Source organism: Macrosteles quadrilineatus, unplaced genomic scaffold (assembly GCF_028750875.1).
Source record: "Macrosteles quadrilineatus isolate MER2022 unplaced genomic scaffold, UCM_ALF_1.0 Scaffold_3__2_contigs__length_128488019, whole genome shotgun sequence".
NCBI lineage: Eukaryota > Metazoa > Arthropoda > Insecta > Hemiptera > Cicadellidae > Macrosteles > Macrosteles quadrilineatus.
In genome coordinates, this window is record NW_026542596.1 from 21,698,392 (window position 1) to 21,723,107 (window position 24,716).

The 24,716-nt window shown below is 37.1% G+C and overlaps 2 protein-coding genes across 2 annotated transcripts in view; one reads left to right on the forward strand and one right to left on the reverse strand.

The window, feature by feature from the left end:
- Nucleotides 1-1,759, forward strand: part of LOC128990894 (CDK5RAP1-like protein) — a 32,406-nt gene extending 30,647 nt beyond the window's left edge. Inside the window, exon 9 of the mRNA XM_054413537.1 lies at nt 1,580-1,759. Within this exon, the coding sequence (XP_054269512.1) occupies nt 1,580-1,690 (111 nt within the window). The 3' untranslated portion in view covers nt 1,691-1,759. The remainder of the gene's footprint in view (nt 1-1,579) is intronic.
- Nucleotides 1,760-2,865: 1,106 nt separating this feature from the next.
- Nucleotides 2,866-24,716, reverse strand: part of LOC128988539 (homogentisate 1,2-dioxygenase) — a 44,195-nt gene continuing 22,344 nt past the window's right edge. The window contains exons 2-10 of the mRNA XM_054409914.1: nt 21,614-21,749; nt 9,589-9,719; nt 8,789-8,969; nt 7,644-7,723; nt 7,275-7,374; nt 6,269-6,492; nt 5,609-5,735; nt 4,285-4,466; nt 2,866-3,999 (exon numbers count right to left, since the gene is read on the reverse strand). Coding sequence (XP_054265889.1) covers nt 3,871-3,999; nt 4,285-4,466; nt 5,609-5,735; nt 6,269-6,492; nt 7,275-7,374; nt 7,644-7,723; nt 8,789-8,969; nt 9,589-9,719; nt 21,614-21,749 — 1,290 coding nt within the window. The 3' untranslated portion in view covers nt 2,866-3,870. The remainder of the gene's footprint in view (nt 4,000-4,284; nt 4,467-5,608; nt 5,736-6,268; nt 6,493-7,274; nt 7,375-7,643; nt 7,724-8,788; nt 8,970-9,588; nt 9,720-21,613; nt 21,750-24,716) is intronic.

Consider the following 24,716-nt stretch of genomic DNA (forward strand, 5'->3'; position numbering starts at 1 on the left):
TATCTCTTTAACCAATGAAGATACCAAAAAACATTAAATACAAAAATTATAGCAAATTTCAAGGGCTACAATGTGGTTTGTAATGAAACCCATGTTGCCATTTGAAATTTTTGAGATAACAGCTTTTGAAACTTCAAAAAGTTTGAAAATGCGTAACATAAGTAAAAAGATAGCAAAAGGGTTGAAACCAGAGTTTTTTGAAAGCTCATTTAGCGATTAAAGTGTTGTCAAAATTTGAACCCCCCACGAAATTCCACCTCTTTACAGTGAAAAGTAGTTCAAAGGTCTATTTTTTGTACGTTTTTGAACACCCTGTAAATAGGGATGAAGATAATTTAAATCTTTTTCCACTAAAATACTCACGACTAAAGGACCTTTAACAAGAGGTATAACACAACCCCCCTTTATATTTGAAAATTTCCCAAAAACCACCCCCACCCCCCAAAAACTGCCCTTTGGAGTGCTTTTTTGGGGTTGAAAATAATTTAGTTGAATTCCTTGGGGTCAAAATAGGGGGTTCCAGTTGCAATTAGGTTTCCATTTGCTTTCATATTAGAGCTATACAAGCCGGCCGGGTGGTCTGAGACACCCTGTATATAGTTCAACTTAGAAAAATACAAAATTTATCAGTCTGAAACATTAGTTTTACTAATTAAATATTAAATTATAATAGTATAACTTAGAAAATTACGAAATTTATCAGTTTAAAACATCAGTCTTACTAGGTAGTTAAGTATCAAAATGGTATCAAGTAACTATATTTCAATCATTGTATTTGTTTAGAATGATTTTGGAGTGACTTGTTTTGGCTATGTTTACTGTAGTAAAACATGTCTCACACTGCTTACACTTAACAAAACTTCTCATCATTTGCAATGTCAAAACAAAAAATTATAAAACAATTAAAGCAATATTTACATATGAAGAATGTATAAAATATCAACGCCTTCGCAAAGGAAACGCAACAAGAACACGCTCCTGTATTGCGGGTATTGCATTGACTTTCTGCAGGCGTTAAAAATTTTTTTTTTTTTATAATCTCGTTTTGAAAAAATCTCAATCAAAATAAAATGAGAGTCTCAATCAAAGAACGAGATTAAAAATTTCCCAAAATTAGATTGCCAAAGTTGCCTAAAAGCATATCTTGTTGATTTTCAAAATGTGGCGTTGTTATAATTTAAACCTCCAAAAGTTGAACTATTTTAAATACTGTTCAAAAGTCCTACAACCACCAGTTAATATAAGTGAGAAATCAAGGTAGTCTTTGTTTAAGTCTTTGCAATTTAAAAATTTTTATGAATGTAAAGTTTTATGTTTTAGCTTTGGCTATTTAAGATAATAAATTAAGGTTTAATCACTTTCTTGAGAAAATCTGGTATTTGTTTTGAATTAGAGAATAAAACTAAATTGGTATCTTTTCACATTTTTCTTTTAGGTTAATTTGGCGATTTTGTGGGTCGCGGTTATTCAAAGTCGGTGTGGGTTTTGTTAGGGGTGTTTTGCTTGCCCAAAACAAGCTTGGAAAAATAAATTTAAAAAGGGCTATATTTTTCCAAAGTTAATAATTCCTGTCCTTCAGATTACAGATGCTTCGTCCCAAGTTCTCAAAGGCGTACCTCTTTACCACTCGACTTTGGAAAGATTCAACCAAAGTTCAGAAGCATTCAAATCATCAACAATATATGGATAGTTTGTATAGCATTAACGTACAGTATTAAAATGTAGATATTGTAATTAATAAGAGTGTTTGTTTTATTTATTCATTTATTTTTACTAAGATACCTAGTTTTTCCATTAACTATAAAACCCTTTGTGCTCTACTGGTCAGTAACACTGGCCAGTAAAGCGGCAGGGATATAATTTACCTAAGCTGTGGTGCAAAATACTATGGTCAGTATAGTTGACCTCTGAATTTTTTAAGGCAACCTAAAAATAGTCTTTTGAGCTGTAAAGGATCAAATTATTGAAATAGGATTGACAGTCACTTTTTTAGCGAATTTCCCTATAGGGAAGTAGCTATTACCGTAGGTCTCATGGTAAGACTTAGGCCCGGGACCGATTTACTTTTTCATTTTGATGTCCCCAGAGGCCAAAAACACCATTCGTAAAAATTTTTATATATGTATATATATATATATATATAGATTTATATATATATGTGTCCGTGAACACGATAACTTGAGTAATTTTTATCCGATTTTGATGAAATTTGGTTTGAAGGTGTAAGGCGGGATTAACTTGAATGAGTTCGCGATCCAGCATGATCGGACCATGGGAACAGGGTTTTATGGGGGGTTTTATGGGGTAAAAATTGGTTTTTCTCACTTTTGACCCTCAAAACACAAAATTTCCCAATTTTTCTCTAAACCTTCTTAAAGAGCTTAAAAAAACAAACAATTCAGTATATCAAAGTGTTTTTGTACGGTTATTGGTTACGGAGAAAACTAAAAAAATGTAAATTTAAAATTCCCATGTTATTCATATGGAGAATATTGTAAAATGTTGTAGTTTGCTTGTTTATGGATATCTTTTGATCAAACTTGGCAAATATATTCATTTTCTACTAAGCAATAATTATTTTACTTAAAATACACACTTTATTAGTTTCCTTGTAGCAGCAAACCTAGGTACTCGTTAAACCTAATGTTATCTAAATAGATCGATTGAAAATCAATTCAGCCAAATGGAAATTCGCTTAGACGGCAGGTTTGCTGCGGCGGGGGTATTTATCTTTTCATTTTCCTGTCCTTCATCTTTGCATTTTCCAGTCCAATTGGGCTTCAGGAATCATACCAAGGGAAAGATGGGATGAGCAATAAACATTAAATGATGGTTAAACCCTAACTAAAAAAATGATTTACAAGGAATTCAACAAGTTTATTATACTTTTAAAAATATTATTACACAATTTATTGAATCAGGACTTAAGCCCCTGATCTTTTTATACAAAGCATAATAGTCACTTTTACATTAATAATTTATAACTTTAACCCTCCGAGCGTCACTCGTCAAAAAATCGACGCGCGACACACTTTGTGTAGTGTCACGCGTCGATTTTTCGACGCACGAACATCATTTACGGCGAAGGCTCTATGACTGACTGAATCGGATTGAACTGGATTGAGTTAGGTATCGTTATTTTCGTTATATTCTACGCTTTCTCCAGAGGTCTGTCTCTAAGCGCTTTATGTTCTCCGAGCCGATCGTAATTGTAGCAGACAGCTGACGTGCGTATTTGTAAACAGCTAGGTTACCCTCGGACCGATGACTGATGTGTTTTATTACGTTTATCATTGTTTTAGTGTTAAAAATCAAAAGTAGTGATATACGTGGTGCATTATAAGAAGATTTAAGTGATTTTGAAGGGCTGGTTGATGATCCTGAAGAAGTAGGTAGTGATATTGATGTAAATTATCAGCCAGATTCCTAGCTATGGTTAGGCTATGCATTCTTAGCTAAACGCTATGTACTGAAATCTGTTTTTTGCCCATAACTTATTTATTTGCAAATCTACTTCCTTATATTACTATATATTTGTAATCCTCATAAAACTTAGAACAAATATTTATAGGCCTATAATTTATACAATTTCATTGAGCGCAAACTTATTTTTTTTTTGAAAATTTTCCAAAATATTTTTTTTACCTAAAAAATTTTTTTGAAACAAATGTTCCTTATGTTTTATGTATAATATTGAAGCCCATGATTTTCCAAACAAAATGGTACATAGAACAGTAGAATTAACATTGTTTTAAGCTTCTCAGAACCGTTTTAATAAAACCTTGTAAATGCGCCAAAAATAGGCGGACATTAAGGCCTAAACTATGAACACTCGGAGGGTTAACAATCACTTAATTAAACTAACCTAATCTACACAGGTGGCTTAAAGTATTTGATTAGTCCCTGCCAGCATTTCTGGTAATCAGGATCAATCTTCTGACACAGATTTTCTCCCCAGGTAGTTAGTCCAAGTCCCAGAGAACTTTCAAACATGAAAGCCTGAACATCAAATAACATATTAAATCTCAAGCAAATTTAATTATGTTACAGCAAATTTTAAATTTCTTGTGTAATTACAGTGAATCTTAAATTTCTTGTGTAATTAGCATGTTGATTTCTCAACTTCCAAGCTAAATCTCAATTTGCTGTAAACATTCTTGGCTCAAGCATCAAATAAGTCTACAGATGTTTTACAGGGAAAACTGAACCCCACTACATGATTAATGAATTAACATTTAGAGCTAAATACATGTTAAAGCAATATTTAATCAGTCATAGACTTACCATTGTACCATCAGCCACTCTGGTAGGCTGTAGGTTGGCCCGAGAAGCTGTTTCAAAGCACTGAAGGTCAGGTCCGTGAGGGGTCATAATAGAATGCAGACTCGCCCCTCCTGGACAGAACCCCTCCTCCTTCGCCTCGTAGTTACCGTAGATCAACCCCATGAACTCACTCATACAGTTGCCTGTGAAACACAACTGTATGATAAGTTGGTTAAAACAAACTGTAAAAATTAAAATGAGCAAAAATTAAAGTTGAATGACATTTTTCAATTGTCTAGTATGAGGAGTATGGTTTTTGTTAAAAATTTGAGTTTTGGTTAGAGATATCCATTTTGGGCGCCCCACTGAACCCAAAAAATTTGTTTAAGTGATGTCCGTTGTGTAGATGTGTACAGAGCTACAGACTGCACCTATGGATTTTGATGATATTTGGTATGCATTACTTATCTTTGTTATCTCAAATCACCTTCTTATATATAATTCAGTTTTAAAAATCTTTGTACAACTAAATCTAGAGTTCTACTGGACCGATTTGATTAATAAATACATTGAAAAGCTTAATTTGTGTAGATTTGCAAATAATTATGAAAGTTTGTTTTTGTTATGATTTATGGTGAAAAATTTAAAAAACATGTTTTCCATGAAAAATACATGGAAAACAGGGGTTTTCAAATTGTTTATTTTGATGCAACTTTTTGCTGCCTTCTTGAGTATTCTCACGAAATGCATGGTATCAATTTGAAGGAATTACTATCCTCTTTCAGAATATTACCTTCCACTTTAGTCAATTTCCTCACCACTATAAAGTTATTTGCAATAACGGGTCATTGGAAAGCCTAGCTCATGTAGATTCGCAAATAATTCTAAAAGTGTGATTTTATAAAATATTTGAGGTGAAAAAGTAAAAATAACTTAAATACATTAAAAAACTGCTTTTTCAAGTTTTAATTTGTATCCAGGCTGGTTAAAAACTGCCAAAAAAATCACAGAACAAATAGTTATGATTACACCGTTGCTAATTTGGGAAATAATGATCATAGCCAAAGAAACATCAAGTCAGTAACTAGGCTATATACGTCACCTCACTTTGTTTTACGCTCACATTGCATTCATAATTTATTAATTGTTCCCTTAAGAATACGCATACAAGAGTGCTTCGCTGTACTTATTGTTGTCACATAAGTGAATTTCTTGTTACTTGTGAACAAAATGTCTTAACACCATCTCTTATCTAGTGCAAACTCGTTGTGATCTTGCATATTGCACAATCTTGTTAATGTGCTTAATCAACCAAGTTCATGCTTAAAACTGTATAACAACTCACGATGGTAGTAAGGTGGACGGAAGGTATGTTCTTGGACAGCCCATCTTGGAGGGAAGATGACAAAGTCTGCAATAGCAGTTCCTGGTTTGGTGGATGGGCAAGTGAGAACAGTGAATACTGAAGGATCCTGAACATAATCAAACATCAACTATGACACTAGCCTTAAATCAGTGAGGCAGCATACAAGGTGATAAGGAAAGATGGGAATTTTTATGGTAGCATTGAACAGTTGATAGCAGTGGGAGACATTATTGTTGAGCAATTAAACAATGTGCCATTGAAGTAAAAACTATCAGTGAATCAGGTTAACGTTTACATTTACAATAGTCTCGTTTCTCATTTGATACTAAATAAAATGGCTTGAATGCTACAAAGGAAAAGGGAATTGAACTGCAGGATCCCATACCAATTTGTCCGTGTGGTAATTCCAAAACTAAAAGTACATTTCAGGAATAACGATGTTTATATTTCCAATGTAATTTATCTGTACCCCAATAAAGCTGAATAATTATTAATGGAAACGCTGAGATGAGCTATCCCATTCCTTGCAGCTTGATTTTTTACAATCAAGTAGGTTAAAACTCAGAATTTGTAAATTAATTGTTTTCATAAAGCTCCTTAATCCTTTTATATCAGTTTTTTTTATCCTTTTATACTCACACAGTGGTCAAACTGAACTGCATTTATGACCATAAAGTTGGCTAAATTGTACTTGTATGGTACGTAGTTCCCGTGCCATGCAACAACATCGAAAGGACTGTGACTTTGTGTAGCTTGAAAAATACTTCCTTGGTATTTACATATAATCTTGTAATCTCTCTCTACGTCTTCATAATGAGCTACTGGTGTCAGGAAATCTCGAGGATTTGCTAGGCCATTCGCTCCTAAAAATATGATAAACGGTACTGTATTAGAATCACATATACTTTCTCCAAATAAGCCACACTTGAAAAATTTTACATTCTTTTGGGTTTCTTGGAATATTTAAAAAAATAAAAACAAAGTAATGTATTTTGAAGCGTTAACATTTTAAAATTTGTCCATTTTTACTCTGTGACCGTTCACATAAGTAAGATTAGAAAAAAAACATTCTTGACAATTTATCGTAAATTTCTTTTTCTCAGCAAAAAATATTAACATATCATTCTGCATATTTTGCGCCAAATTGCATAGTTTCCAAAATATTTAATGAAAACTAAAAAAAGTACAAATTTTAAAGCTTTTACTTTTACTCCCTCTCCCCCACGCCTGAAACCTAAAATTGCATACAATATGGGTACTATATTGAACAGTTTGGAGTTGTTAGTACTTGTAGTAGTTTTAATTTTGGGATGTTAAGGTTTGGGTCAAATTGCACCATACTAAATTGTAATTTGCTTTGTCATCATGCCATAACTAGGTGGTTCAGATTCAGAACCAACCTCGAGTTGGTCTATTTATCAAGTAGAAACAATATTTTAGATCTCTTAGGCGAGTAGAACAGACTCAGCGATGGCCATTAAGTATCCTTCACAAAATACCATATGATAGTGTAATTTATGAGTACAAACTTGTTCAGTCCATTCTATATACCTTTGATTATATGTATGATTGATATTAAACCCAACTAACTTATATTCTGAAGTAAAGCTAATTTCTATAGCAGTGAAAAAGCCAGCATTATTACCAATCGGCCCCAGATTTGGAAGTTGAAAATGGTTGTCATAGACTTCCAGCACATAGCCTCGAGATGGTCCGTCTACATTGATTGAAAACTTCATCCCTTGCTAAACCAACAAATCTTGTAAAACCACAAATAGCTTTGGTGTATGACAAAAAAATTATTTCAGAAATCTTGAATTTAATGTAGCAAAACAATTATAATTAATTTTAACTGGCAAATGTTTGAATATTATAATAGCACATGTAAAGCATTTTTTAAACTTTGGCTAGTGGCAGATATGTACAGAAAACAAACACAGAATAACAATACAAAATATTTCAAAAGGTGTAGGTTCTGATCATGAAATGTGTTTTCAAATTATTTAGTACTTACTTGTATTACACATATTTCGTTAACTTCGACTCTTAAGATGCCAAATTCAGTTTTTACCACTAGATGGCCTTGTTGAGGAACTAAAACAAATTAACATTTAAAGAACGACAAATCTACTAAGTTAATAAGTTAGAAGAGCTAATATGATTTCAAATTCATTTGACTATAACATTTAATTTGACATCCTCCTTAAAATTTCCACATATCTCCATGTTGTGTTGTTTATTCCGAATCACATTGACAAATAGGGTACTGTAAAAGGGTAAAAATATCTGTAACTGCCTTGTGCTTCTTCTGCTCCTATATTTTACCATGCTTTTCAATGCATATGCATCATCATCAAGTCACAACTTGAAGAAATTAAAACCATTATATTAAATTGATCGCGTCTGAGTTTAAAAAAATCACTCAAAACATTATAAGAGGGAACAGAACAAACGACAGTTGTACACATGGCGGGTGTCGAGTCTTAACTGGTTCAAGAGCTGAACTTTGTTCCCTGGCCCCCTTTATCACGGTTCTTGTCCAGCTTAATCAGTGATTTGAATATATTTGTTTGAAGAGTACTTTTATAATTTAATAAGTCTTTGACAGTGTCCCAGAATTTCATTTTGGGGGGGGGGGGTGACCACCGGAAGGTCGGGGGGGGGGGGGGGTAAGGAATATCCCCTGGGAAAATGTAGAATTTAAAGCCTAAAAACGTATTAGAGCTCTAAAATATGCCCAAGCTAATAATATTCATTTTAGCCAATAAAATATCAAATAATGGGAATTCGCTTAGTCTGCATGTTTGCTGCGGAGGGGAGTACTTAGTTACAGTGTTTTTGTGATTTTTGAAAACGTTGACGTAACCAATTCAAAAATGGTTTAAATTTCTTTAAATTGTGATCTGATGATGATGCATATGCATTGAAACACGTACCGGTAGTAAGTTAAAACCTTTTGTAGTAAGCAGAACCTTTTGCTTGAATTTTTTAATTTTAATATTAATTTAAATTTGTTACTCATTTCAAGTACTGGTCCTATCTGTGCAAGTCAAATATGAAGTGGCTGTTTAAAAAGTTTGATAACCGTATTTGTATTTATTTAAAAATTTAAAACACACACGTAATTTAAAAATAAAAATGGCATCATAACCGGCTTACCAATCAGAAAATCACCATCTGAGTTGTAGAAACACTTGTTGTCCATTGACGAGGTGCAAATGTAGATGTGAATACTGATACCACTTCTCATAGTTGGGTCCCCTGCACCGCACACAGTGTTGAGTCCTTCAACCCAGTCAACGAGCTCGTCCTTAGGTATGTTAAAGGGCAGCCATCTCAGCTAGAAGAAGCCAGAAAATCACAGAATATTTACTGTTAAGATTTGACGTTAAGTGTATAGAATGTATGTATGTGTAGGAACAGGTGATGATGTTACCAAGAGAACCGGAGTATATAAATTATTATCCTGTAACGACTGCAATACATTTTACATAGGCCAAACAGAGTGGTCTTTTGGGAATATTTAAAGAGTACATTGTTACATTGTAGTTGCAAAACAATTTCAAATTTATCCTTGATTTTTTACAAATTAGGCTACAATGTTACTTAGGTAAACAAAACTAGTTTCATTAAAGATATAGATAGCAGTGGTAGATATAAATATTAGATTAATTTGGTTTATAGCCCACAGGTGATGAATACAGGATGTCTATAATAATAACTATCGACTTTTTAAATCCTTTTTGCTGATTTTGTCCTGATAAATCATAATTAAATGACAATCAGTGGTATTTTTTACATATGTATTTACTAAAACTGTAAGGTTTCAATTTCGTAGCGTGTTTGATACATTTGCTACAGCAATTCAAAAAAGAACCCCTTCTTGTGACACCAAAGGGGTCAATTCCATATTAAAATATGTATTACTGATATTTAAAAAAATTACCTTTTACTCTTACCTGGTTGGGGTTTGGTTTTCTATCTTTCCAATCGTTGGAGATGTTGTTAATGTCAACAGCAGCAAAGGGAGAATGCATAACAGAAGGACGTATTCTGTAGAGCCATGACCGCTTGTTCTCAAATCTGGGAACTGGGATGACCGTATAAAACAATTAACATAAAATAAGAATACTAACCTGTCATCAGTCACTCCTATATTTGTCGTAGATGACTATAGTTTCGGAGTTTTAGTCGATGACTGATTGACGGCAGGTTAGTAACCTTATTTTATGACAATAAATCGATCCTGGAGGCAAAACAACTAGTTTTGGAAAATATTTTCATTTTCCCAATATTTAAATGCAATCATGTTTTAAAAATCATAGTGGTTCATAAATAGTTATTTGTGTAGCTACAGTACGGTCCACAAGAGTCTGCAGTTGAGGGAGGAGCCTATTCACCATGTGACTTTGAAGGAGACAATGAGGACCGCACGTTGTTCTAAATATAATAATACCAGCTGATTTGAAAATACAGGTTGATTCAAAAAGGACTTTAAAACTTTGAAAATTCATATAAATCTTATTAAACAAGGTACAGAGCTGGTTTTGGTGTTGTTTTAAAGGAATTAAAACACTTCAAGTTTTTTTACCTTAAACTAAAGATGATCTATGTGACTTCCGTTGGATTTGGGGAAAATAATTATTTAGGTATGAAAAAATAGTGAAAACCGTTAAATATTTGAGAGAATTTTTTGAAAGTAGGGCGTTTTTTGACGGTGAAGGAGTGCGATAGGTACACCCACTTCTGGATGTGCTAGGGAGTTGAAATTTCGCTCACTTGTAGTTCTTGGTCCCAAACCACCCATAAAATTCCAAAAAGTCACATTTTCAAATTTTAACCCCCAAAAAATCCAAAATGGCGGACCTCTGAAAACGACAAAACACGTTTTTTTCAAACGGCTATAGCTCGAAAACGGTAAGAGCTAGAAAAGATTTGAGGAAAAAACGTAGGTTCGGAATTAAATTTCCTACAATACACTGAATATGCGTTTTTCGAAAATCGCACTCCGTCACCGTTAAAAAACGCCCTACTTTCAAAATTGTGTAAAGTTATCTCAAATTTTAACGGTTTTCACTATTTTTTCATACCTAAATAATTATTTTCCCCAAATCCAACGGAAGTCACATAGAACATCTTTAGTTCAAGGTAAAAAAAAAACTTGAAGTGTTTTCCTTCAAAACAACACCAAAACCAGCTCTGTACCTTGTTTAATAAGATTTATATGAATTTTCAAAGTTGTAAAGTCCTTTTTGAATCACTCTGTATTGATTTAGTATATCTTTATTAGTGTCGAAAATTAGGGTACGGGCGATGTCACAACGTCGCGCTAGTCCGGTCTTTTACCAACTGCAGACTCTCGTGGCCCCTAGTGTAGTGCGCGAAGTAGCACTTTGCTGCACACGAGAGAAGTTGGAAAGTTTCTCGAGTGCAGCAAAAGCAATTTTTACTCGTGTTGCACATTATATTTTTTGCACCGTACAGTTACTATAAAGTTTAGAAATAATTAGTCTTTTAAACAGTAAACAACAAGTTTTAGTTAGGTTAAATCCAAGCGTTGATCGAAATGGGAAACAACTGCAACAGCTGATCGTAGTCATAGTATCTTTAAGTGTTGCTAACCTATTTCCAAGCATACACAGATTACGTGCATAATATCATCCTATAATAAAAGCACGCTGTTTTGTGTTGTTTGGTTGGAATACTGGTGTGCGACAAAGTAAAAACTGCACGGCAAAGTAAGTAAATGCAACAATTAGCAGCTTTCTGTAGGCTACTATAATCAGTGTAAGGAAGCCCACTTTGTCGGGTGACTGAAGGAAAATAAGATTTAAATAGCTCCATATATGTTTAATCTAAAATCTGCTACCGATAACTCATATTTCTCATTTGATTGCCCCCTTACACAATACTGAACAGAAAGTGTGGTAGACCTAAAATAACATGATGAAAGATTTTCCTAATAAAAAGTCCACCTGATGGTGATTCCTGTTTCTTGTTAGTTTGTTTGCCTAATCTTGAATAGAACCACTTTAAACCAATACTTGGGAGAATGTGATGAGCCGTGACATGTCCACCAAGCGTCCCACCAATGTCACGCCTCAGTGTTTTTGTATAGTGCGAGTGCTGGCCTTGCGCCGGAACTCGTTCAGTTTGGGTCTGGCAGCAGTCCTGCAGACCCCGGGGCTATTTTTCCGCTGCCGAGCACATTTTTCGGCAGAAGGCGAGCGACTGTCAATTTAACCTGTCAAACTTTGTCGTTTTCTGAAGGCAATATATTTTACTTCAGACAATTGCTTTATTTCCTACGCCAGCGAATTTTGAACATGGTTTAAGTGTTTTGCCAGTCGTCAGATGAGTAAGTTGATTGATTATTATTTGATTTGTTTAGGTTAGAAAGTTTCTGATTTAGTCTTGGCTTTCAGCCACATGTTGAGCAGGCTTTGAGTGGGTTTTGGCTAGTGAAAAACAAGTATTAAGCACCTTCTGTGCATTGGAATTACTTTTAATTACCAATTACTTGTTTTTCAAGGCGCTAGACCCATTTCTGAGGCTGGAATTGAACGGAGTTTTGTTGGGCCTTTGGCCAAGCTTTGTGTGGTCTGACCACAAGTTTTTCTGGTTAGTTTAGTAGTTTTTGTTGTTGTCAAGTTTTCAAAGCTTTCCCGGAGACTCTAGGCCAGATATTACCCAAGAAAACTCACTTTGAAACTCACTTTTGTGCGGGCTATGGTCCGTTTGTTCTGTGTCCCTGTTAATTTATTATTAGGCCTAAGGCCTAGTTTGTGCTCAATTTTGTTTTGTTATTGTGGCCTACATGTTGTTTAATGTAAATTTTGTCCCTTTGTCCCCTGTAAAGGTGTTTTTTTTGTTATTTGTAATGTAGGCCATGTCACTCAGCCTAATTCTTTTTAGTTAAGTAATGGCACCTTCTGGGGGCCAAGCTCGGTCATAATTAGTTAGTTTTAGTGTTCTTACTTGTCCCCTGCAATTTTCATTAAGTTTGGATAATAAATGACCGAGTTATTTAAGTTTTAGTTTAGCGCATTTCTGTTTTCTGAGTGACCGTAGGTAACTGACCCCCTACCTAGCCTCAGGCTAGTTGGTAGGCATGGGTTTGTCTTTTAAAAGCTGCGGGCACTTGTGCCACAACTTTTAAAAGCATTTTGAGCAAATTTGGTTGGTAATAACCGGAGTTATTACCGGTTTTACCTGAAAATGCACCTCCAGCCAAAGAATTTTTAATATTTTGTGAGAACTGTTTTTTGAAGTATTAATTGTAGTATTTATGTAATTGTTTTGTGTTTGATTAATGTGTTTTACCCTTCTGGACCAGATAATTCATATTTTTAATTGTCAACTCCAATCTTTATAAAATTTTACTGTCAGAATGTGTTGTTAAAGTTAGTAAAATTTAAAAGTCTATTTATTGTTATGTTTTTAAAGCTTTATTCATCTGAATTAATTTATTTCTAGTCATTTTTCTTATTGTAACTGTAAAAGACAGTTTAATAAAGGAAAGCCTAATTAAAAAGAAAAGTATTTATAATAAAATCATCTTTATCAATAGTCTGGTCATTGTTCGAGTAGGCCTAATGCGGAAATTGTGTTTTGGACTTTTGGCTTGAAAAGCTGGGTAGGCCTAAGGTTAAACTTCACTTATTTGAACTCTACTAGTTAGACCTGGAAACTGTTTAAAGGGTCCCAGATGGGAGGCTTTTTCCTGCTGCTTCCGGAGAGGGTCGCCCGGGGAAACCTTACACATTCTCCCTCTTCGGGCTGCCAGTCGCCCTGCTTCTGGAACCAGTAGGACACACTCCGCCTTCAAGCCGCCACGCCGCCTACCGCCAAAGGAACTATTGTGCCTTCAGGCCGCAAGTTTTATTTTGTTATACAAATTTTTCGAAGGACTTGATACTAAAAGGGGCCCCCAAATCAATTTATTATTCGTTATTTATGTTTATAGTATTTATTATTTATTTAATTGTTAATTTTTTCAAAGTTTAAAGTAGCCTATATTTACAGTTACCATCTTTAATTTATTCATAGTTAGGCCTAACTTTTCCACATTTAAGTTACCAGTTATGTAAGGTTTAGAAGGGTAAATTTAAAATTCTTTTTTATTAAATTTTTTCAGAAAAGAGATTATTAAAAAGAAATTCTTTGGATGGGTAAAATCATTGTTGTTTGTTGTTATTTGTTGATTTTGATAAATATATAGGCTTTTGTTCACAATTCTTTGTTTTGCTTTGATGTTCACCCACGGCCTTTCACTTTTGTCAGGGTTGTGGGGCGACCACTCGCACTGTCACTATGGGGGGCATGCTTCCTTCAGTTGTTCGTCTGGGGGCGGTGCGAGGGGTCGGCTCAGATGGTAGCAGAGCGTGGTTTTTTGTGCTCTATCCACGAAGGGCCGTGGTTGGATTTGATTTTTGGGTGATGCTGGTCTGGCAGTCTTAGGAATTTTTTGAAGAAATGTTGTCGTGGTGGGGTAAGCACACTGTTGTTGTTTGTTTTTATTAGGAGCTCGCCCTTGGCCGAGTCACCGGGTGGAATCTGGTTAATGACTTGCATCCTTTGGGAGCAAGAGTGTCAAAAGCATGGCCAATCCCAAAATTGAAACTGTGTGTGTGTGTGTTTACCTCATCACACAAATGTTAGGTGTTGTTGTTTAGTGTATGTATGTTGTGTGTATGTCGTGAGTGTACGTCCGTGTTTTTGATTTGGTGGCTTAGGCGGTGTGTATGGGCAGGTTCTTCTGTTTGGGACCTCATCTGACTGTAGGCATTTCAGTCCAGAGCCTTTAGTTAGTTAAGTTTGTGAATTGTTCGTTGTAAAATTTTTTTTGTGTGTTTTGAAGGTAGGTCGACTGACTGAGAGCAAAATGGGTTTGTTTGCTCCACTGCCCAATCCCATTGCTGGGGTTTTGAGCGACATTCGCCCAGTTGATGGTTTAGAGGTAGAAACTTTGTTGGAGTTTTTGGGAAAGGTGTTGCACCTGAAGGAGTTCCCAGGCATGGAGGACTCAGTAGTGTTGGAACTGCTGGTTCCACTCTGCCTGAGACCTCTTGGTGACAAATTATTAGATTGTTTGAAACGGGGAGTAAACTTTGACATTTTTCACAGTGAAGTACTTGAGCTCTTTGTCCCCTTCAGGGTCATGGAGAGATTGAAAGTTGAGAGGGTGTTTCGTCCTCAAAAATTTGATGAAACTCTCAGTCAGTATGTGGGTGACATTCGTGGCGTGTGGCGTGTCCTACGGCTGGGCATCCCTGAAAACCAACTGGTGGACATTGTCTTGCAGGGGTTGAAGCCTGAGGAGCGGTCCAGACTGATTTTTGCTCCGAAGCCTTCTTCTTTTGCAGACCTGGATAGGCTGGTCATCCTTTCACGGAGCGTTCAAGACGCTGATTTTCAGAGGGAGCATGTTTCGGGGCATCTTCCCCAGACTGGTCCCCATCCCGCTGTAGCATCCGTGTGTCGAGGTCCTGAAACACCGCAGAGACAGAGGCATCCTATTGTTTGCTTTCGTTGTGGTCAACCAGGTCACATGAGACGAGAGTGTCGTCAGAGGGTTAATCTTGCGACTTTGTCCAAAAACCTGAGTAGCTCACAAGGGGAAAGTTTGCCTAACCCGCCCTGTGAGAAAGCTGTTTTGGAGAAAGTCAGTAAGAATTTTGTTTCTGTGAGTACTGCCCCTTCTGGGAGTGCTGGTTTTGGGGAGCCTCTGTCGCGGGGTATGAGGGAGCTTGCATGCATGGGAGTGAAAGCGGCGCGCTCAACTTGCCCACGACTCAACATCTTCTTAGGCAAAACGGTGCAGAAGGCCCTTGTGGATTCTGGGTCAGCCCGTTGTCTCATTTCCCTTTCCCTGTTTGAAAATCTAAAATCTTCTGGGCTAATCAAGCAAGTTGAGCAAAGTACCCACATCTGCTGGACTGCCTCGAAATCCCCACTTCCAATCATCTATGAAGCCCGTTTGAAATTCAAAATTGAACATTTTTCTTGGGTGTGGAGTTTTTGGGTAGCCAAGGACCTTTGCATTCCTGTCATTTTGGGAGCGGATTTCATCAAGCATTGTGGCCTGATTTTGGATTTGGGCAGAGGCCAGTGCTTCTTTCGTTTCGCAAGACGGGTGCTCATTCCTTTCGCAGATGAAATTGTGGATGGTGCAGCTGTGGTAGAGCCTGAGACACCCAGCAAGCCAAAAGTTGATCCTTTAGGGCATCTGACTCCTGGTGAGGCTGAAGCAATCAGAACATTGTGTTCTCGTTTTCCTGAGGTGCTAACGCCAAAGCTTGGAGTCACCAATCTTTTGGAGTACGAAATCCGTTTGACTGACACCCGTCCAGTTCGTTCTCATCCTTACAAACTTGCTCCACCCAAAATGGAAACACTCCGTGGAATCATCAATGAGCTTCTTGAAAATGGGGTAATTGAGCCTTCTCGCTCAAGTTACGCAAGTCCAGCTTTTCTAGTTCCAAAGCCAAATGGCAAGTCTCGAATGGTTCTAGATTATCGCAAGTTGAATGCTCAGATTGAAATTGACTCTGTCCCTCTCCCTGATTTGCACTCTGCGTTCGATTGGTTCGGTAAGGCCAAGTATTTTTCCGTCTTTGATTTGAACCAGGCTTACCATCAGATTCCCTTGAAACCTGAATCTCGACCTCTCACTGCCTTCTGCGTTCCGTGGAACTTGTACCAGTTCACACGTGTTCCCATGGGCCTAGCTGTGGGAGCCCAGACCCTCACCAGACTTCTGGACTCCATCTTTCATGACGTCAAGTTCAAATTTGTGTTCAACTATCTTGACGATCTTTTGGTGTACAGTGAGAGCTTTGAAGACCATCTGGTTCATCTTGAGGAAGTCATGAATAGGTTGCTTAGGGCTGGCCTTACCGTAAATCCCGAGAAAGTTAGTTTTGCTCAGGCTGAGATTTCTTTCCTAGGTCATCTGGTATCTTCACGAGGTGTCTGTATCGATCCGGCTAGAACCCAGGCTATCAGGGAGTTTCCTCCTCCCCGAGATGTCAAAGGCATTGCCCGTTTCATCGGCATGGTGGGTTTCTACCGGCGCTTCATCCCCAATGTGGCTGAGTTGGCGGCTCCTCTCAATGAGCTTCGGAAGAAGGGCGCCAAGTTTGTTTGGGGTGAAGCACAACAGATGTCTTTTGATCTTCTGAAAGAAGCTATCATGCAACCCCCGGTTTTGGCGATGCCAGATTTCAGTCAAAAGTTTGTTTTGCAAACCGATGCTTCCTCCGTCGCAATTGCGGCTGTGTTGTCTCAAGAGGTAGATGGTGTTAGGCAGCCAATTGCGTATGCCTCACGCACTTTGAACCCATGCGAAAAGAAAAGCTCTTCTGTGTATGAGTTAGAGTGTTTGGCTGTCGTGTTTGGAGTGAATAAGTTCAGACGTTTTTTGGAACACAAAGAGTTTTTGCTGGAAACCGACAACCAGGCGCTCTCGTGGCTCCTTGCACATCCTCGCCAGCTTGGGAAAATTGGTCGTTGGGTGGTCCAAATATCTTCCCTCAAATTCCAAGTGCAACATGTTCGAGGCACGCAGAATGTGATTGCTGACACTTTATCCAGGATGTACCATTCACCTGACGACCAACCTTCTGATCAGGAGGAGCACACAGGGTGTGCCGTGCTCCTGGAGTTCCCCCTTGCCTTTTCTGAGTTCATCCCACATCAGTTAAAAGATCCCGAGCTGGCTAAGATCATTGGTGAGCTTCAAAATGGGGGAGCCCACCCCCCATATTTTCTGTCCCAGGGTGCCCTTTGTTGTCGAGACCGACAGCGAGGTAAACCTAAGGTTGTGCTGCCTAGTCTTCTTGTACCCATGGTCTTTGCGTACTTTCACTCTTCCCCTGTGGGTGGGCACTTAGGGATTCACAAGACCATTGCGAAGGTTAGGGAAATGTTCATCTGGAAGGGTATGGACAGGGACATTGCGGCACGAGTACGTTCTTGTCAAACATGCTCGCTAAGCAAGCCTGCTCAGAATACCAAGTATGGGTTGTTGTCATCTGAGGTGGCGGAGAGACCTTTGGAGAAGGTTTTCATAGACTATGTAGGGCCTCTCCCACGTAGCAAGTCAGGAAACAAATTCTTACTTGTTTGTGTGGATGCCTTCTCCAAGTTTTGTTGGCTTTTTCCTTTGAGGAACGCCACTGCACAGCTCACCGTGCAGGCACTTCGTACCCATTTGTTTCAACACTTTGGAATACCCGCCACCATTGTTTCCGACAACGGAACTCAGTTCGTGTCTCACCTTTTCAAAAGAATGTGCTTTGGGCACGGTATCCGCCATGTGACCACTTCTCCTTACTATCCACAGCCTTCCCATGCTGAGAGGTTCAACAGAAATCTTCGATCCGCTCTCATAGCTTTTCATGCTGACAAGCAAACCACCTGGGATCAGGAACTTCCTTGGATTCAATTTGCTTTCAATACTGCACACCATGAGAGTCACAAGGCGGTCCCTTTTGAGCTGTTGTTGGGCTATCCACCCAATAATCCTTTGGCAAATGTGTGGAAAATTGGCGACCTTCTGCCACCCCCTGGTGCAGCCAATGTCAAGGCAACTTGGCAGGCGGCTAGGAGGAACTTGATCCGAGCTAGGGAATTGGTACGGAGGAAGCACAATCGAGGTCGGTTGGACAATCCTTTCCAGGTGGGGGATTTGGTTTTCTGTAAGGCTCATCCGGTCAGTTCGGCCGTGGACAAGAGAGCCGCTAAGTTGTCTCATCGGTGGTCAGGTCCCCACCGCATCTTGAAGTTCTTGACTCCTGTCTCCGTGCGGCTTGGAAATCCGCAGACTGGAGAAGTTTTCCGGAGGGCTCACATTTCTCATCTGAAGCCTTCCCGGGGAACAATTCCGTAGGTCATCTTTCTTTACTCTTGTGTCTGAGTGGGAAGTGCACTGGGCCAGAGAGCTTGATCACCTCTTCTGTCCCTTGTGCGCTGCTGAAGATTTTTCCCTAGTACATTTTCCAGCACTGGCCAGTGCAACCCCTGGGGGTGAGTAGTCCCTCCAGTTGAAAGACTTTTGGCGTTCCCCACTTCAGACACTTGAGTTGATCTGTGGTGTTGAGATCTTCTAGAATTGGGAGAGGTTGTTTTCTTTTTTTTGGAGAGGAAGTCCTCCTTTGGGGGGGGAGGTTGAGCCGTGACATGTCCACCAAGCGTCCCACCAATGTCACGCCTCAGTGTTTTTGTATAGTGCGAGTGCTGGCCTTGCGCCGGAACTCGTTCAGTTTGGGTCTGGCAGCAGTCCTGCAGACCCCGGGGCTATTTTTCCGCTGCCGAGCACATTTTTCGGCAGAAGGCGAGCGACTGTCAATTTAACCTGTCAAACTTTGTCGTTTTCTGAAGGCAATATATTTTACTTCAGACAATTGCTTTATTTCCTACGCCAGCGAATTTTGAACATGGTTTAAGTGTTTTGCCAGTCGTCAGATGAGTAAGTTGATTGATTATTATTTGATTTGTTTAGGTTAGAAAGTTTCTGATTTAGTCTTGGCTTTCAGCCACATGTTGAGCAGGCTTTGAGTGGGTTTTGGCTAGTGAAAAACAAGTATTAAGCACCTTCTGTGCATTGGAATTACTTTTAATTACCAATTACTTGTTTTTCAAGGCGCTAGACCCATTTCTGAGGCTGGAATTGAACGGAGTTTTGTTGGGCCTTTGGCCAAGCTTTGTGTGGTCTGACCACAAGTTTTTCTGGTTAGTTTAGTAGTTTTTGTTGTTGTCAAGTTTTCAAAGCTTTCCCGGAGACTCTAGGCCAGATATTACCCAAGAAAACTCACTTTGAAACTCACTTTTGTGCGGGCTATGGTCCGTTTGTTCTGTGTCCCTGTTAATTTATTATTAGGCCTAAGGCCTAGTTTGTGCTCAATTTTGTTTTGTTATTGTGGCCTACATGTTGTTTAATGTAAATTTTGTCCCTTTGTCCCCTGTAAAGGTGTTTTTTTTGTTATTTGTAATGTAGGCCATGTCACTCAGCCTAATTCTTTTTAGTTAAGTAATGGCACCTTCTGGGGGCCAAGCTCGGTCATAATTAGTTAGTTTTAGTGTTCTTACTTGTCCCCTGCAATTTTCATTAAGTTTGGATAATAAATGACCGAGTTATTTAAGTTTTAGTTTAGCGCATTTCTGTTTTCTGAGTGACCGTAGGTAACTGACCCCCTACCTAGCCTCAGGCTAGTTGGTAGGCATGGGTTTGTCTTTTAAAAGCTGCGGGCACTTGTGCCACAACTTTTAAAAGCATTTTGAGCAAATTTGGTTGGTAATAACCGGAGTTATTACCGGTTTTACCTGAAAATGCACCTCCAGCCAAAGAATTTTTAATATTTTGTGAGAACTGTTTTTTGAAGTATTAATTGTAGTATTTATGTAATTGTTTTGTGTTTGATTAATGTGTTTTACCCTTCTGGACCAGATAATTCATATTTTTAATTGTCAACTCCAATCTTTATAAAATTTTACTGTCAGAATGTGTTGTTAAAGTTAGTAAAATTTAAAAGTCTATTTATTGTTATGTTTTTAAAGCTTTATTCATCTGAATTAATTTATTTCTAGTCATTTTTCTTATTGTAACTGTAAAAGACAGTTTAATAAAGGAAAGCCTAATTAAAAAGAAAAGTATTTATAATAAAATCATCTTTATCAATAGTCTGGTCATTGTTCGAGTAGGCCTAATGCGGAAATTGTGTTTTGGACTTTTGGCTTGAAAAGCTGGGTAGGCCTAAGGTTAAACTTCACTTATTTGAACTCTACTAGTTAGACCTGGAAACTGTTTAAAGGGTCCCAGATGGGAGGCTTTTTCCTGCTGCTTCCGGAGAGGGTCGCCCGGGGAAACCTTACACATTCTCCCTCTTCGGGCTGCCAGTCGCCCTGCTTCTGGAACCAGTAGGACACACTCCGCCTTCAAGCCGCCACGCCGCCTACCGCCAAAGGAACTATTGTGCCTTCAGGCCGCAAGTTTTATTTTGTTATACAAATTTTTCGAAGGACTTGATACTAAAAGGGGCCCCCAAATCAATTTATTATTCGTTATTTATGTTTATAGTATTTATTATTTATTTAATTGTTAATTTTTTCAAAGTTTAAAGTAGCCTATATTTACAGTTACCATCTTTAATTTATTCATAGTTAGGCCTAACTTTTCCACATTTAAGTTACCAGTTATGTAAGGTTTAGAAGGGTAAATTTAAAATTCTTTTTTATTAAATTTTTTCAGAAAAGAGATTATTAAAAAGAAATTCTTTGGATGGGTAAAATCATTGTTGTTTGTTGTTATTTGTTGATTTTGATAAATATATAGGCTTTTGTTCACAATTCTTTGTTTTGCTTTGATGTTCACCCACGGCCTTTCACTTTTGTCAGGGTTGTGGGGCGACCACTCGCACTGTCACTATGGGGGGCATGCTTCCTTCAGTTGTTCGTCTGGGGGCGGTGCGAGGGGTCGGCTCAGTGATTATAGCAAAAATGGCAAGGGTATCACATTTTTTTGTTGGATTTGATTTAAAAAAGCACTTCTTACTTTAAGCCATGTTAAGACTGGAGCTGTCAAAAACATGTAATATATTTGTTTAACTCCGGAGTGAAAGAGGCTTTATTTCAATTAGCCAGTGGCTAACTGGGTAGCTGAGTGGTTATAGTGCTCACCTAGTAATCAAAAGGTCGCCGGTTCGATCCTGAGAAAAGTCAGTATAGCTTTTTGATGGTTCGAAACTGGACCCATCTGTTCCTAATCATTGGGCTTTAAATAAATGATCCTGACTAAAGAAACAGCTGATCTTAGTCAGTAACAAAGCTACACAGGTCATCACACACCATTCTTCACTCATATTTGGGTTAAAATACGCACCTAGGTACCCCATAAAAAATATGCACCCCATCTCAATGATTGATAATTGATAGTCACAAAATAACGAATTTCTTAACCCTTGCTATACAAATTATATACATTACCTGTAAATGCTGTTCCAGACAACTGCTCTGCGTAAGTCCCATAAGGGCATTGTTGAGGGCTGTTTTGGTTTTTCGGAAGCGACCCCGGACACCTGGGGTCTTCTGAAGAAAATTCATTCCCAAAACCAGACAAATACTGAAAAATACATCTCCATGATATGGGTTTCCCTGTAATTATTGTTGTATTGTGTATTAAAATGAACCCAATACACCATACAACATACATATATTTCTCTTCTTGTTGATTGAAGTTGATTTTATCAGTACAGTTTACTTGTACTATAAACCCCTTTTTTAGCTGGATTCATTTCAGGTACAGGTCCATAGTCTATGTGCATGGTAACCCTAGATCTGCCAAGTACTTCTGAGAGATTAATTTTTTATAACATCATTGTGAGCTGGTCAATCATCATCTAACAGACAAATTTTACATGCATCATCTAAAGTAAGTGTTTTTACCTTCAAATATTAGTTTGACTTAAAAACTCCATACATTTAGATATGTGAGATACAGTAGACTCCATCTTAACCGACCCTAACGGGACTGCACCTAGTTCATATAACTCAAAAGATCTATTAAAATGGGCCATCCATAAAAACTTAAAAAATGAAGTGCTATGCATTTGGATTTACGAAATCATTCTGAAGTCGTGAGTAGTTTATTTACAAAATAAACTACACTTTTCAATCTCCTTTTTTTCTTAAGCATTGACATTAGAAAAGTCACAAATAAACCCAAAACACGGTATAGTCAAACACTTTCAGTAGAATAAGAGATGTAGGAATTGGCTAACTCTGGAACTCACTAACTCGGTCGTGTGTAGGAACTGGCTAATTGTACCAGTCAGGAATTGGCTAACTGCGGAACCCGCTAAGTCGATTTTGTCCCGTGGCGGAATTCGCTAACTCTGGAAGTCGCTAACCCAGCCGCGCCCATGCACGGAGCGTTGCCAACCTTGTACGAAGAAATAATCGTACACAGACGTATTTTTAAAAATGTCAGTGTCAATAATAAAGATACATTAATTGTTATGTTTTTGTTATCAATTACACTTTTAACAGTACTTTCACAAAGCAATTAAAAAATCATTAAAAATTTATTTTTTTATTTAACTGTACAACATCCAACTAAATGTTTATGATTGTGATCTCAAATATAAATGCCAGTATTATAGGAAAATAACAGAATATGAAACATATTGAAACTCCAGTAGTACCATTAAAACCACTATGAAATTAAGCTAAAATACGGTGTGAGTTCTCAAACACGGATGACAAATTTAATGGAAAAATTAATGGATGTCGTAATAAACCAAAACAATTAATTAATACAGTCATTAACCATCGTGACTTTCATAACTAATTCATAGACTTAAAATTAAAGGCTCGTTGAATCGTGCAAATGTACAAATCGTATTTATGCATAGACAAATTTTTAATACAATCCATATATAGTTCACCACTTTATAATATATTGATTAATATTTATTTAAATTCAATAGCTCTATTTAAAAATATATTTAACACCACTACAATGTATTTCTGTAATGACGTTTTAACGTGTAAATTTTATCTGCAAGTTAACTCTCACAATTTTAGGCATAGTAGGTCTACGGCAATTACTGGGGCTTATGTTTTTATAATGTCTAATTGTAGGTTGCCTCGAATAGGAGAAACTATTACAATACTGCTTCAATTTTTGTAAATAGATTTTATGCTTCCCGATATCATAATATAACAACATTTAAATTCCTTTGGCTAAAGTAAAGACGCATTATTGTAATAATACATTGTCGACGTTTTGGATTTCCGTTATTAATTCAATCATGTACCTATACAAATATCAAAAAGGTTTTATATTTTGTTTACTAACACTATGATTCGGAATTATTTCGGTAATAATACCTACAGAAATAATAAGAAGACCAAAACTATTGTTAACACTATTGTTGTTGCACGACAGATATAAATAGTCCTTTAAAGAATACAAAATACGAACTTAATAATTCTATTTGCAGCAGTTCACAAATGGTAATTTATTAATTAGTTTGAATAAAAAAAAACAAATTACCGACTACGAAAATATTTTTTCATAACCTTTAAAAGATCCAAATTAAATGTACAATTTGTTTACATCCCAATAAACTGCTGTATTTAACTAAGAAGACTATAGAAAAACAAAACATACTCCCTTAGTAGATTTCTCATCCTTATGCACCAGCTGAAGACAATTTTATTATTAGTGGTGCACTGTCTGTAGAGCGTAGAGGCAGTTCTTATACTGAATTAAAAAAATGTAGCACATCAATGTGTGTTGATTTGTTTTTAATACCACAAATCTTTAATTTTGTGTTGGTATCAATATTTTACTCAGATACGAATTTCCAAACTTCCAGTCAATTGGTTTGTCAGGAAAGAAGGATTTGATTAACACGAAGGATTAAAAATGTTTATTTATATTGATCACTGGTAAGACACTGCGCGGTGGTGGGAATTGTTCCTCCAGAGAAGGTCTCGTTGCAGGATAATCAAATTTATGATTTTTGATTGAGTAATACAGTATCTTGAGCTTAAATGATTCAAACAATCAATAGCGCAAATTAAATCCTATAGTTTTCTGATTGATTAGAGACTAAAACATATAGAAAAACATTATAACAATACTGGAGCTATTGATTTTTACACATAGTAAAACCTTATGAAAAATAATTTTTATGTTGGTTGTTCACCTTGCGTTTGCTTGAAACTTGTCCGATTTGAATAACTAATAGCTTAAGAAAGCCAGTATTTCACTGAAGGTTCTTAGATTAATATATATATAGGATTGTAAAATTATAACTGGTGAAGGTACATCTTAAATTGAAGAGTTAGAAAATAAATCACATCATGTGTTTCGGTCGAGTAGTACAGTAGGTAAATATTTGCCGATGCTTTATGTGAAAACTTGGCATGCATGCCTTCAATTTGAGACCTCGATCATGAAAATCGATCGGGTAGAAGAGCCAAACGAACTCGGATAAACCAAATTTAACTCCCATAAGAAATACATGGGGAGCAAATTTTGTTTACGTATATGCTGAGTGGGTTTATAGATAAATATGCT